Genomic DNA, 13,630 nt, shown 5'->3' with positions numbered 1-13,630 from the left:
TGTATACTTGTGCTGGTCTGTTAGAGTGAGAAAACATATTCTGTAGAAGAGGAATATAAGGAGAGATTTCACGTATTAAGACCTCCAGTGTGACTTCCCACGTAGTTTGGTATGCAGCAATATCCAAGTATGTTGCACTTAATACTTAAATGTGAAAGTCTTTAGAACTGTAGTCTGATCCCAGCTCTACTAGTGTCTCTATGCATTATCCCATTTATATATAGTTGAAGATTTTGGGAGCTATGCAGTCTTTCAAAAAAAAGCAGATTTGTAAGACGTAATAAATTTGGCTAGAAGGCCTTTAAGTCATTTTCTTTCTTAAGATAGATTCTGTAGTGGGGATTGCAGTAGTTTTAGGACTTTCATGTTATTTTAACAAGATTTTTGGCATTGTGAAGTCAGTAATGGTGTGTTATAACAGCAAAAAAAGATTTACAACTTGATAAGATCATTGGGAGATATTCACACCACCTACTTACAGCATATAACTGGGGGCAGCTGCCTTTCTTCATTGACTGGACTTACAGAGAACTTGGATTCTCCACCTTGGTCTCCTGAATCACAGCAGAGTCTGATGGCTAGTAAGTCCAAAGTAAATGGTGTGAATTTTCTCTGAACTCTTCTTGTGGTGCCCTTAAAGGTTCCAAGTAGCAAAAATGCCTTCCAATGCTTATTTTTGAAATGAAGCAGCAGAATAAATTTGCAAGTACAACTCAAATCAATCACGGTCATTCTGTCTTTACAGTTAGAACCCAGGCTCTCAACAATGGTTCCACTGTACTCTCTGAAGATGGGAAGAGATTATGAGATAAGAGTTCGATCAAGACAACGTACTTCTGAAAAATTTGGGGAATTCAGTGAAATCCTTTATGTATCTTTTTCTCAAACAGGCGTTGAATTTATTCATTGTGCTGAAGGTAATTACGCAAAATGTAGCAAAGTGTTTTTATAAGCATTGCTGTGCTTTTGTCTTTCTTTTTTTTTTTTTAATTTCTCCTTTCTTTTCATGTTTTATACCTGAATGGATTGGTAATTCAGCCTATTACGTGAAACTCATTTGATGAGATTGAGAGTGTACAAACTTCATATACAGGTTCAGAAGTAAACTCAGCAAAACTCCCAGCTCTTCAGAGAGCAAAAATATGGATAGCTTCAAGAATCAGAAATAGTAACTGCTGTTGCCCACACCATAGAGCCTAAAATAAAGACAGTCAAATCTCATACTTCATTGTGTAAACTGATCACTCCAGAAGTGAAGAAGAGAATTGTCACTTCTATACAACTGGCTAAGTCTGTTATCAGAACTGTGGTGTGCTTTCCTGAGCTGCCTGAAACTATCAGGGATAGTGTTTTCCCGATTCTTGCTTCTGTGCTTGTACTTGTTTTTAAAGTACTATTAAATATGATAGAAGAAGAAACAACTGCTGGGCACCTTTTCTCTATTAAAAGAATTAGGTAATGCCTTATCCTAAAGCATTTTCAGGTCTGAGCTACTAAACTAACACTTCAAAATATGATCTTTTCACCAAATTCTTTTAACAGGCTGTTTCACTTTGTTTTCTAGAATATTAGTGGAGGTGTTAAATAAAACCAGACATAAGTAGATTCTCCTTGTTTAACTTTTTACATTAATAGTTTTCATGCCTAGTTTATATGAATACCTGGCATTATTTTTGTTACCCCAAATCAATCTGAATTAAGTTGTCACAGTTTTCATATGAACAAAAAGAAAATACTATGAAAATCTAAGTTGTCATACTTTTACCGTTTTCCTCAGTCACTACAACCTGGATATCTGTATGTCTCACACAGCAGCAGTGATCTGATTTGATGGATTATTTCCCCTCCATGTATTGAGTTGCTGGATTGGGACTAAGTTGGAAACTCTGCACAAGAAAATTGAAACAGCATACTATGGTGTGGCAAAATTTATTTTTGCTTGTTTGGTACTTCACCTTTAGGAACATAGAAGTAAACTTGAAATTTTCAGTGTTAAAAGTTAAGCATTTAAATTTGAATGTAATCTTCAAATTTTTCAAAGCAGCAGGATATTCACAGCTCTCACTGACATGACAATGAGTTACTACTTCTCCTCTATTAAAACAGGGACCTGTCTAACATAGGCCTATCCGCATAAAACTTTAAATACTCATGCTTCAAAACATGTCCAGTCAAAATCCAAGCTGTGAACAGCGGGCTAAAACCGGTGCCTGAATTTTTTTTTCCCCAAAAAGGCCATATATTTATATTCATATATAGAACCCTAAAGCTCCCTGTCCAGTACTTCTTGGCCACAAAAATAAGTGACGTTTGTATGGAAAACTTAACATTGGGAACAAATGAGGAGAATGTAAGGCTACAGCCAGAAGAAATTTTTCTATACTTTGTATTTTCTACAGTGCCAGCTTGAGTATGATGTAATTGCCAGTATTTAAGAGCGAAAACATTTCATTTATCAGCATTGTTCTTTATTCCTACCAAACCACTGTTATCGATCAGCTAAGTTCTTTCCTTGTAACGATCTGCAATGTAAATAAAAAGAGGAAAAGAAATCATATTTTTTTGCATTTGACACTGCTCCCAACATAATTAATATTCCGCTGTTGAAAAAGTAGTGTTATGATTTTTGACACAACCATGTTTTAGTTTGTGAGAGAGGGATGGTTTGCCTATAGTTGAGTAGAATTACACACTATAGATTGTGTTCACTCAGTTTTGGCTGACAGAAGCAGTAACATGGTCTGCAGCATTATATGCTGTCACGACTACTAGCATGTTCCAAGCAGGCAAAATGTTCCTCTCATGACTGTTTTTGCTTCTTGTGTTGTCTCTGCTAGGATTTTGTTTATATTAAAAAGCCCAGTCTGTTTCTGCAAGGAGTCTAAGTAGACTCACAGATGCAATATGGAAACTTTTGAGACAAAGGGTATTTTTGTTTCTGCATAATACAAAATTTTCACATTTAAGTAACCAGAAATTCTCTTATCAGTTTTTATGGCTTTGGAATCCTCGGACAGCAGAAGAGATGGTTGAAATTAAAGATGCAACAGAGATGCAGATTCCTGCTAATAAGTTTTTGTTCTGTTGTTTCAGAAATTGAGTTTCCCTGGTTCTTAGTTGTCATCTTTGGAGCATGTGGGCTGGCTGTAACAGTGATCTTAATCCTGTTGTCTAAACAACCAAGGTAGGGAGTTTTTATCTGCCAGGTTTTCTTTACTTGTAGTTTAAAAAATAGAGTGCTTCAAATTTTTTTAAATTTGGGGGACTAGAAACTATTTGAGGGATTGTTTCCCATACTCTTAAGCTACATGGATGCTGGCATTTATAAGCACTGGGCCTTGAGCAGTGGCAGTGTGACAGTTCCTGTTCCTTTTAGACTGCAGAGCATTTTATAGCACAGTATTTATTTGGCTAATTTACTTAGGCTTTGAATAGGGTTGGGTTTTTAGTCTGTTCAAATTTTGTAAATACTATTTTACACACTTATTGTTCAAAAATTTCACACAAACATATGTCAATATATTTGTTGTTCTTGGACTATTCATCTGATCACTGACTATTTCTTCACTGAGCCCAGGGAAAGAGCTTGAGTCATAAGGCAGTATTTGGTCTCTGTAGAAAGATTGCTGCTCCTATAAATAACATGACTAAAACAAAACAAAGCTCAGGGTTGTGTCATTTATAAAAATGACACAATGGTTTTAAAGTGAATTCTTTGCCTAAAATATGTATTCAGGGATAGGTTTTGGCAGAATTAATTCAGTTTGGATGTCATGGCAGTACTGTCCTAGATTATGGAGCAGTATCATGGTCAATCCCCCATGCATGTCAGTGTTCTTGTATATAAGCTCTGAAAATGACCTTTGAGGTGTTTTTCACATACCAGAATGACAGCAAATCATTGAAATGAAAACAAGACAGAGCAATGGGTGCAGTTTGAGCTAGCTCTAAAAAAATAATTTAGGCAAGAAGCTCTAAGCTTTGGCAATGCTTAACTTACAGGCAGCCACTCCCTGTAGTAGCATCCCGATCTGGAACTAACATCAAGACTCCTGATACAATGCATGAGAAAATCTACATGTGTCAGAATGGGGAGAGAGCAACTCACATGTAGGACCTGGAGCTTACTAAAGTCAGCACACTGAGCAAGGAGTGGCTTGGTCTTGTTCACAGAAAATGCTGAGGATTGAAGCATATCTGATCACAGCTCCTTCTTATCTTAGATGCTAATCATGATTATTGGAGGAGGCTTTCCTCCACTGAGGGCCCTTTATCTGGAAAGCTTTTCTGGACCTGTTAGCCTTTACCCTTTCCTTGTGGTGGTGGGAGTGGGAACTTCTGTAGAGGAGCAGGCTGCATAGATTTCCCTTAATGCAAAAATATCAAGGTTCACTTTCATCCTGTAGCTGCAGGATACCAGATACCAATTCATATTTCCCTCAACTCTGACCTCACAAGATCCAAACAAGGTTCCCTAGGACAGATGCCCTGTCCTTAGTGGTTAGCTCATTCTCTTTAGAGTTGAGAGATGCAGGTTCGAACTATCTGAGGATACAAAAGGAACTGAGCCTTGTTCTCCCTCCTCAATGATTTCTCCAGGCAGTGAGTGGTAGGAATTTTCAGCTGTTTCATTAGATGCAGCGCTCAGTCCTGTAGCTGCTCTGAGAGCATGGCCAGTGCATAGCAAGCACAGCCCGTCCAGGAATTAGGTGGAAAGTTAGTGGATTTCTGGCTGTCATTCTAACTTACTGGGCAATGCCTGCCAAAAAAACAAAACACCTGGGGAATTTGGGCCTTCCCTAGTTAAGCAGAAGGTGCCTAAATCTCTCTCTAGCACTTCTAAAGACTCCTCAGATCCTTCCTGAGTCTTGCCAAGGTCACTAACAATACAGCAAAACTACTATTTGGATTTGGATCTTCTGTCCTCATAGTTTACTCACTTTCTCAAATAGGCAAGTGATGCAGTATAAAGAGAATGCTGGATTTTCCTTTTGGGAAGTACAGTTCATCCATTTGCAAAAGAAGCAAGGAGGTAAAATGGAGAAGATGAGGCATGACCCACTATTATTGGATTATTATTAATGGAAAATCATCTTTCTATTTGGATTTTTTCTCCTCAAATAATTTGAACTTTACTTGTTTTATGAAGGGCTAGAATAATACCTATTTCTGTATTAAGTAATCATGCATGCGAAAGTGACTAGTTCTTTTTCTACAAGGATAAAACCCAGACTGCTGTTATTATAAATTACTTGTTACATTACTAATTGGGAAGACAGCAGGATCACAGAGATGGCAAAACATTAGCCTAAATTTTTGCAGTTGTGTTTCAGTTGTTTTGTTTATTAGTTCTAAAGTAATTCACTGCTTTTCACCAACTCCCCCTTCTCTGTTCCCTTACTTGTATTTATTGGCCTTCTACAAGACTACCTTGTTCCTAAAAAAAAAAAAACTTTAGGAAAGTCACACTGAACACTGAGACTTGTATTAGGTTCCTTTTTAAATTATGTAGAAAGGAAAACTATTGACAGTGCTCTGGGAATTTACTCTCCTTTTATAGAGCATTAAATTATCAAAGACTGGAGTCCAGAATGGAGTCCAGCATAAATGTACGTTATTTCAACAAGGCAGATTGCAAAAAGCTTGTTTTTTATTTGGAATGAGAGATGGAAACAATCTTTCTCCTTAGAATTATTTTAAATTGAATCCTCCAGCATTTCAGTTTTGAAGTAAATAAGTATAAATGCAATGTAAAACTCCCTTATTTCTGAAGTCCTCAGAAAGGACCATTTCAAATTAAAAACCATCTTTTTTTTTTCCAGGTTAAAAATGCTGATTTTTCCTCCTGTGCCAGTTCCAAAGATTAAAGGGATTGACCCCGATCTCCTAAAGGTAATGTTATGCTCTAAAATCTTCTGAGTGGGAATCATTGCAGTAGTACCAGGTGACAGTTGTTCTCCCAGGCAGAACAGTTGTGTAGAAAGAAATCATGAAACGAGGGGAGTTGGCATAAAATCAGTTTTCATAAAGTACAGAAGAACACACCTTGCAATTATTACATCAACTACAGTTATCTTTCCTTAAGTTAACATCTTAAAGAGCACGAACATTTTTACTCATTCCTTTATAACATTAATTTTTTCTTGCTTTGTAGAAAGGAAAGCTAGATGAAGTGAGCTCCATCTTAGCCAGCCATGACAGCTACAAGACACAGCTATACAATGACGACTTGTGGGTTGAGTTTATTGAGCTGGACATAGAGGACCCTGATGAAAAGAACAGAGGTTCAGATACCGACAGGCTCCTAACTGATGATCATCTGAAATCACACAGTTGCCTGGGGGCAAAGGATGATGATTCTGGACGGGCCAGTTGTTGTGAACCAGATATTCCAGAGACAGACTTCAGTGCTAGTGACACATGTGATGCCATCTCTGATATTGATCAGTTCAAGAAGATAACTGAAAAAGAAGAGGATCTGTTGTGCCTTGATAGGAAAGATAACGAGTCACTTCCTAGTCTAATCCTAGACACAGACACCCAAGCGCCTAATACTAAAAATGCTAAAATTCAGTGTGAAAATAACGAGTTGTGGCCACCTTTTGCTGACAGCGTTGAATCAGCTAGTCCATCAGTCCATACCCAGCTAAGTAACCAGAATTCTATGACAAATACTGACTTTTATGCACAAGTGAGTGATATTACTCCAGCAGGCAGTGTTGTACTCTCACCCGGGCAGAAATCCAAGGTGGGGAGAGCGGAGTGTGAAGGCTGCGCAGAACAAAACTTCACCATGGACAGTGCCTACTTCTGTGAGGCAGATGTGAAAAAATGTATTGCTGTGACTTCGCACGAAGAGGATGAGCCACATGTTCAGGAGCAAAGCTGTAATGAGGACGCTTACTTCACCACAGAGAGCCTTACCACTACTGGTGTCAATCTTGGAGGTGCAGCAACAGAAACCCCAAGTTTGGAGATGCCTGTCCCAGACTATACTTCTATTCATATAGTTCACTCTCCACAAGGCCTTGTGCTCAATGCAACTGCGCTGCCTGTGCCAGACAAAGAATTTAACGTATCTTGTGGCTATGTGAGCACAGACCAACTGAACAAAATCATGCCATAGCTCTTCTTTGACTAGGTGTATGCAGTATTTCACGGCAGAGAGTCAGCTTGGACTTGTATGCTGAAACCAAAATGAAGTTTAAAAGTTTCTTGTGGTTGTTATAATTTTATCTGAAATGTTGAAACATAAAATATTCATCAAAATATTCCTATTGTGTTCTGTAAATATTATCTATGAATTTGTCTTGAGACTGTTTTACTAGCAGTGACTGTCTTGTTATTGTGGGTGTTGATTTTTGTGATACTAAGCATTGAAATTACTATGTTTAATGTACAGTAAATCGTGCTTTTTGATAAAGCTAAAAATCAGGTGGTTTAAAGTCTAAGAATTTAATAAAAATCATGCTGTTGGCAGAGATCTTTATATCAGTGATTGGGAACTGAACATGTAGGTGAAAAAACAAAAGTAGCTTGAATAAAGAACACATTTATTTTGATTTATATAAATTAATAAAATATATTTTAATATTTTAGTCATAAAAGCATAAATGTTTTATATTACACTACACTCTGTAGTTTAATTATGATGACCCATCTAAGCAATGTAATTGCTGCAATCTTAGAAAAGTATTTTCTGTTTTATAAAAGTTTTGTTTGCAGCAAAAAGAAAAAATAATAGATTTTTTTACAGTCATTTTATACCTCCAAAGAAACCTATAGAGAAATTTTGAAATATTGTAGGAACTTACAGTAACTGATCCTATTACTTTCTTACAGTAACTAATATACAAATATACATTAAATTCAAAGTTTTGTAGAAAACTTTAAAATATACAGAATATTTGGGCAAATGATATTTTCTGCTTCATCAGATCCTGGTTAATACTAATAATATACTTTTTTATAAGCAAGTTTTTGTTGACCACAATATTTAACAGTGTAGAACTACACTTTCATTGAACAATTTTGAAACACACATGAATAAGCTCTAGTGATTTAGCAGCATAATCTTTTCACATTTGACCAAGTTCTGAAGCCCTCTTACAGCCAAAGCTATCACGGTATTCATTAGTCTGTGCCACATAAAGTACTGATTAAACAGATAAAATAAGGACTTCAGGATTTGGCCAGCAGTTCATTTTTGAAGCTATACTGGGATTAAATGACATCAATGGAACAAGGGAATTGAATACAGTATTGTTCAAAAGCGTTTATCTCTTTTGCAGCTTAACAGCATCTCCTCTGACTGCATTAGACAGGCTTTCAGAAGGAAAAGAGAGAAAAACAGAACTCAGTGGAGAAGGTTTTTTTGTTCTTAAGCATATTAGGAACTTTACAGAGCTTTGCAATGAACTGTTACTGCTTCAGAAGTTACCTTAGCAGGCCATAGTTCCATCGTAGCAGAAGTACTACTTAGAAAGCAAATAGGGATGTTCATTTCCTTTCTCTTACCTGAATAGAAGTTTATGAAGTGCAGCAAATGCAGCTCTTGCTCATGATGTTTCCCACTGAATTCATTGATGTTCTCTGTGTGACCAAGGGCTACAGGACCGGGCCCAACTATTGGGAGGGATTTTTAAGTTTAGCACGGACTTTATGGTAAATGTGCATTAGATATTCTGCTAATTTGCTGCTATATTTTTCTAACAGCTACATTATTTAGTTTCATATAAAATTTCATAGATGATAGACACTAATAAAATTAATGCCTATGTGTGTGTTTGGAAGAAGTTTCTTACTCTGTTTCTATTGCCAAAAATAGATAAATACCTCAGTCAAACTCAGAATGTCATTTTGGTACTTTACTGGTCACACAAGCCATTATATGCCGGTCAGAAGATTTGTGTCTTTCAGTTTCTATTTAACTTTCCTTATGTCAGTGTTTTGTTTGTTTTTCTCAAAGTTTAATAAATGTATTGTCTTTGATCTGTCCCGGCACAATGTGTTTTGTTGCAGATAATTAAATTTTTATGGAGTGTAGAGATTTTATCAGGAGAAATCAAGTATTTCTCATTGAATAAAGTAGATTGCAGCTTGCTTTGTATAGAAGCAAGGCCAACTGGGATCCATATTTTCACTGATTGATATGTAAACAGCTAAAAATAGAAGCACAGACCTAAATTTATAGACGGAGATAGGACATGCTGTCCCCAGAACTGCCCGAGACGTGTTACTGATTTAGCAGCCCAGTTTACCTTTTGTGGGAACAGCCTGTGATTGCAAATAAGTAAGCTGTACTAGTTCAAGATTTGCACCTACAGCTGAATCACAAATCTCATATTCTGACAAATCTCATTAGTTACTTACACCAATAGTTAAAGGGAATCGGTCCTAGCAGTATATGAACTCTGAAAATGATTCCGTCTCTATGAAAACTGCTGTATCTTGAATGTCTCTCAGCATGTAACTCAGTAATGCACTACTGCCCATCTTCTGTATCAACCGAAATCAAGGGAGCTGTTAGAAGAATCCAACCAGATAAGGGTAAACCCCTCCCTCCCAACGGAATCAGAATATGATTCAGCTGCCTACACATAGAAGTCCAGTATCATTTAGGGTATGCAGCCTGGCTTCCAGCTGCTGGTCCAGAACAGCACAGGTCTCTTGTAGGTCCTGTCTCAGCCTAATCACGGCAGAGGCCCATGTTTTGGCAACTGAATTAATCCCCCACGGAAGGATACAGCTCTAGGAATATAAATGTTTTTTGTGTCAGGTAGGTCTAAGTTACCATTATAGCTAGTGGAGTCTAAAGAGTTATTTAGCTGACCAAATACAAGTGTCTGCTTTAGATGGGCTGACTAGTGTTCCTGACTCTTCAGACAATAATGGCAGCTTGGACATCTTGCTCACATTCATACACCAAAATGGGTGTATTAATTAAGTATCTTAATGCTGAGCTGAATTTCACCTTAGCTGACACCTCTGGACAAGCTAGGCCAGAGAGAGTTACTGGCATTTTCTCACTGCTTATGCTCTGTGTAAAAACAACTTTCTCTTTAGAACTCAATGCAAATTAACTAAAATGATGAGTAAATACACAGCTTACACCTGCCACATGAAGAATTAAGCTTCAAGAGGCTTATGCCTTTCATAAGGCTCTAAAAATGCTTGTGCTTCAGTGGGAGTCTGAGGATTCACAGCTGGACTGAAGGAAGATAAGAGATGGCAAAGAATGAACACAGTGACTCACCACTGCCACAGGGGGGACTCCTGCTCCCCTTGCTTACCTGTGCCAGCTCTTGTGCTCTCCAGACTTCTTCATGAGCTGATCTAACTCTCTAAAACCTGAAATAATTATGGGAGCAAAATATCAGAAGCCATTTTCTGTTGATTAATGAATTCAAGTGATTTGGCAAAGTCCCCAGCGAGCAGCAGGGAAGAGAGGCAGGACCACGTGGACAAGAGAAAAGGAAGGGAGGAGCTAGAGGGTCTTCCCAGGAGTATCTTTTTAGCCAAGACAGCTCTCATGCAGCTCAGTCATGCCGGTGGAAGAGGCAGGAGGAATATACAACTTAAGGTAGGTGTGTGTTTGCAGGAAGGTGAAGTGACCTCTTTTGGTGGCAGCTATCACCTAGGTCAGCTTAAAAGGACTGTGGAAAGCTAACCTGGGCCCCCTATGGCAGTAACACAGCTCAAGTGATCACATGCTTAGTGACAGCAGTCTGTGTGCACTGTTCACGTGCGGGTGCTTAGAACAGACACTTGAGTGCCAGACTTGCAGTTTTCTCTGACCATTTCCTCTTTCTGTCCTGGCAGTTCACTATTTTTCTACTGAACACAGCTACATATTATTTCAGCACATGCTTGTCAGATACGGAAAAGCTTATATTACACTGTTGCAAAGCAACGTGCTTATTTATTTCCACCTTTTCTTTGAGGTGGGGAAAAAAACATCTGATGGCTATAGAAAGAGCCTTTGGACCAATAATTTTTTATCTCCTCTCTTACCCATATAGAGAAATAATGCTATATATTGTCCCAATGTTAGACATATGATTCAAAGAAAAAGTGACAGAATTCATTCTTTTAGAAATACTTCTAATCATAACATAACAAAATGCTAACTAAGTTTTTATTGTCTAAGTTTAATCAATAGCTAAACTATTGAAGGAGAAAAGACACAAACTTTGCAGAGGGACACTATAAGCAAGGAGTATTTTGTTGGAAAACACAATAATGCACAATGGCTCAACATGCATTTCCAGGATACAGGAGGAGAGATCAGCAGGCCATGAGAGCTGTTCAGTTTTTATGGATGAAGATTAACGTTGTCAAAGACATGCTCTGTTTTTCAAAACAGTAAGAGCATTAAAGAGAACGGGAGGTGTTCTACAGACGCACCATTTTTAGAAATGCTTCAAGTTTAGGATGGCAATCCAACTTGGGAGCACTCTACTGTCATTCACAGCTTAGTATACGCAAATTTCTATGTATCAGCAAGGTCTTAACAAATGGAAATGATGCTCTGGTTCAAAGCAAAACTGAAAGCCGTATGAAGTGTAGCCACAGGCGACTTTTTTTTGCTGGCACTGAGATATGATAGCTCAGGGGCTATTACCACAATGCCCTGTAAAAAAAGAGAGTGCCTGACCCAGGGTGACAGATTGACTTACTTGCCAAGAAAGAGAGAAAAAAAGTTAAAAACATTTATTAAAGAAGCAATGCAAACTTTGGGAGAATGGGGAGACAAAGAGGTAAATACCACAGAGGATTACTTTTTCATTAGATATTTTTTAGTTATAATTCAGAAGAATATCCTAATTCACCAAGAGAATGAAATTGGTAAGAACTTAACCAGCTTTTATAGATGATTGACTTTGAAGAGATACCACTAGATGTATTTCTCTGTTGGAACTCCCTCTGTTTAATTTTATTGCACAAATTTTGCTTTCTGACTAATCTTAATAAAGTAATACATTACACACAGCCAAAGCTTTAGCTGACATAGAAACCATGCCCTTAGGCCAAACAAAAGCAAGATGTAGCCCAAGTCCATTTCCATGATTTGTATATTACTTAAGCACCTTGGCATTTCCTCACCTTCACTAATCAGTGCTATTAGAGGGAGTAGGCAACATTCAAAAACAGATGGAAGAGTAGGAAAACAATAATACTGATTTAGAGAATCAGGCGAAGCAGAGCGGCTGCCAAAAGGAATCAGCAATGCACAGGGTAATTGGTTGTATGCAGAGTTGTAGCAGTGGTGTGTGGATGACAACTGTAGCCAGTAGTTGTAATGAAAAGCAGATGCAGCTATTTAAATCAATGCATCCAGTCAATTGACATAAATGTTTGACAGGTTTAATTTTTTTCCTACAGGTTTTAATATTCCTTTTGTATAATGTGAGCTTCTTTCTCCTAATATATGAAATTTAGCAGATTAATGATACATTGGCTTCCTGAAATTAGTCAGAGAAGGCACAGGATCCTTCCATGTCATGTTGTAAATTGTGAGAGAACATAGCTGAACTCCACTCTTGCAGCTTGGAAGGAGTAAGAGACTGCGGGAGCCTTGTCCTCAAGGAGTGGGAGTAAAAGCAAAGTTGAAGAGCTGTCAGCTTTCTGTAGCCTCCAATCACAGATGCTTAGGAGGCAGAAATAACCCGTGCTTCCACTACGGTCCTTAGTCTGCTTTTGAGCTCATGTGGAAGGAATTAAAATCTGTTTCCTAAGAGACACCTCAGTCTTATGTATGCCAGGAAACTGATTCCTCTTTTTTTTAATAGTAAAATTAACAGAACATTAATTTTACATTTTTTTAATTTGTATTTCAAATGAAATGTTATGACATTATACCAGAAAGACATCAGCTATAGAACCATACAGTTTTTGTATGGCTTTCACATGCTAAGAAAGAAATTAAATTTCCTGATCTATTATTATTGTTATTTTCTATAGCAGCTATCTGCACAGCTACCACCTCTAGTTACAAACTAAGGAAATAGCAACCTTGCCCTTCTGAATGGAAAACTTCTTCAGGAACTAGTTCTGTGAGCCAACTAAATGTACTTTCCTCAGAAGAGTAAGGCACAAGCTTGGAAAGTTACCAAAGGCAACATGATTCCTAGCAAAACTGCTACCAAATGAGTGGGGCCAACACTGCTTCAGTGACAGTCCGTGCTCCGTAAGTTTGTTACCCAGAAATGTAAAGATATTTACGAGCACCTTGTCCTCCATCTGTGGCCTAGCTGTGTGGGATTCTTTAGACTCCTTAGTTTTTTACCTATGCATTGAAATTCTTTCTTTAAGTCATGGCATATTTTTTATGATGGAATCAGAACAATTTGCTAGTGCACTGAAATGCCTGAAATCTTTTAAGTTAAATTCCCTGAGCCAAATTGCTGATGGAAGAAACTGCAATTCTGGACAAAGATCTGTTATCTACAGTTAGGTTTGCAATCCCTCAGTATTTAAAAAAATAAAATTTTGCCCGTTTGTAGTTTACACATTTTGTAATAGTAGTCAGACTACAACAACGGACTGGCCAAAGAATGACCTATTTTATGAAAAGCTCTAGGGATAAAAAGTCTGTTGCTTCTATAGTATAAATAATTGTAAAGTGGTG

At 37.6% G+C, this 13,630-nt stretch overlaps 1 protein-coding gene across 5 annotated transcripts in view; it reads left to right on the top strand.

Moving 5' to 3' along the window:
* Positions 1-8,991, top strand: part of LOC112992471 (growth hormone receptor) — a 137,449-nt gene extending 128,458 nt beyond the window's left edge. For all 5 annotated transcript variants that reach the window (XM_064502367.1, XM_064502368.1, XM_064502369.1 and 2 more), the window contains exons 7-10: positions 746-917; positions 3,094-3,184; positions 5,823-5,892; positions 6,155-8,991. In XM_064502367.1, the coding sequence (XP_064358437.1) occupies positions 746-917; positions 3,094-3,184; positions 5,823-5,892; positions 6,155-7,126 (1,305 nt within the window). In that variant the 3' untranslated portion in view covers positions 7,127-8,991. The remainder of the gene's footprint in view (positions 1-745; positions 918-3,093; positions 3,185-5,822; positions 5,893-6,154) is intronic.
* Positions 8,992-13,630: the final 4,639 nt, after the last annotated feature.

The sequence above is a fragment of the Dromaius novaehollandiae genome, chromosome Z, assembly GCF_036370855.1.
Source record: "Dromaius novaehollandiae isolate bDroNov1 chromosome Z, bDroNov1.hap1, whole genome shotgun sequence".
Lineage (NCBI taxonomy): Eukaryota > Metazoa > Chordata > Aves > Casuariiformes > Dromaiidae > Dromaius > Dromaius novaehollandiae.
Note: the sequence above shows the minus strand (reverse complement) of the source record. Positions and strands in the feature narration are given on the sequence as shown.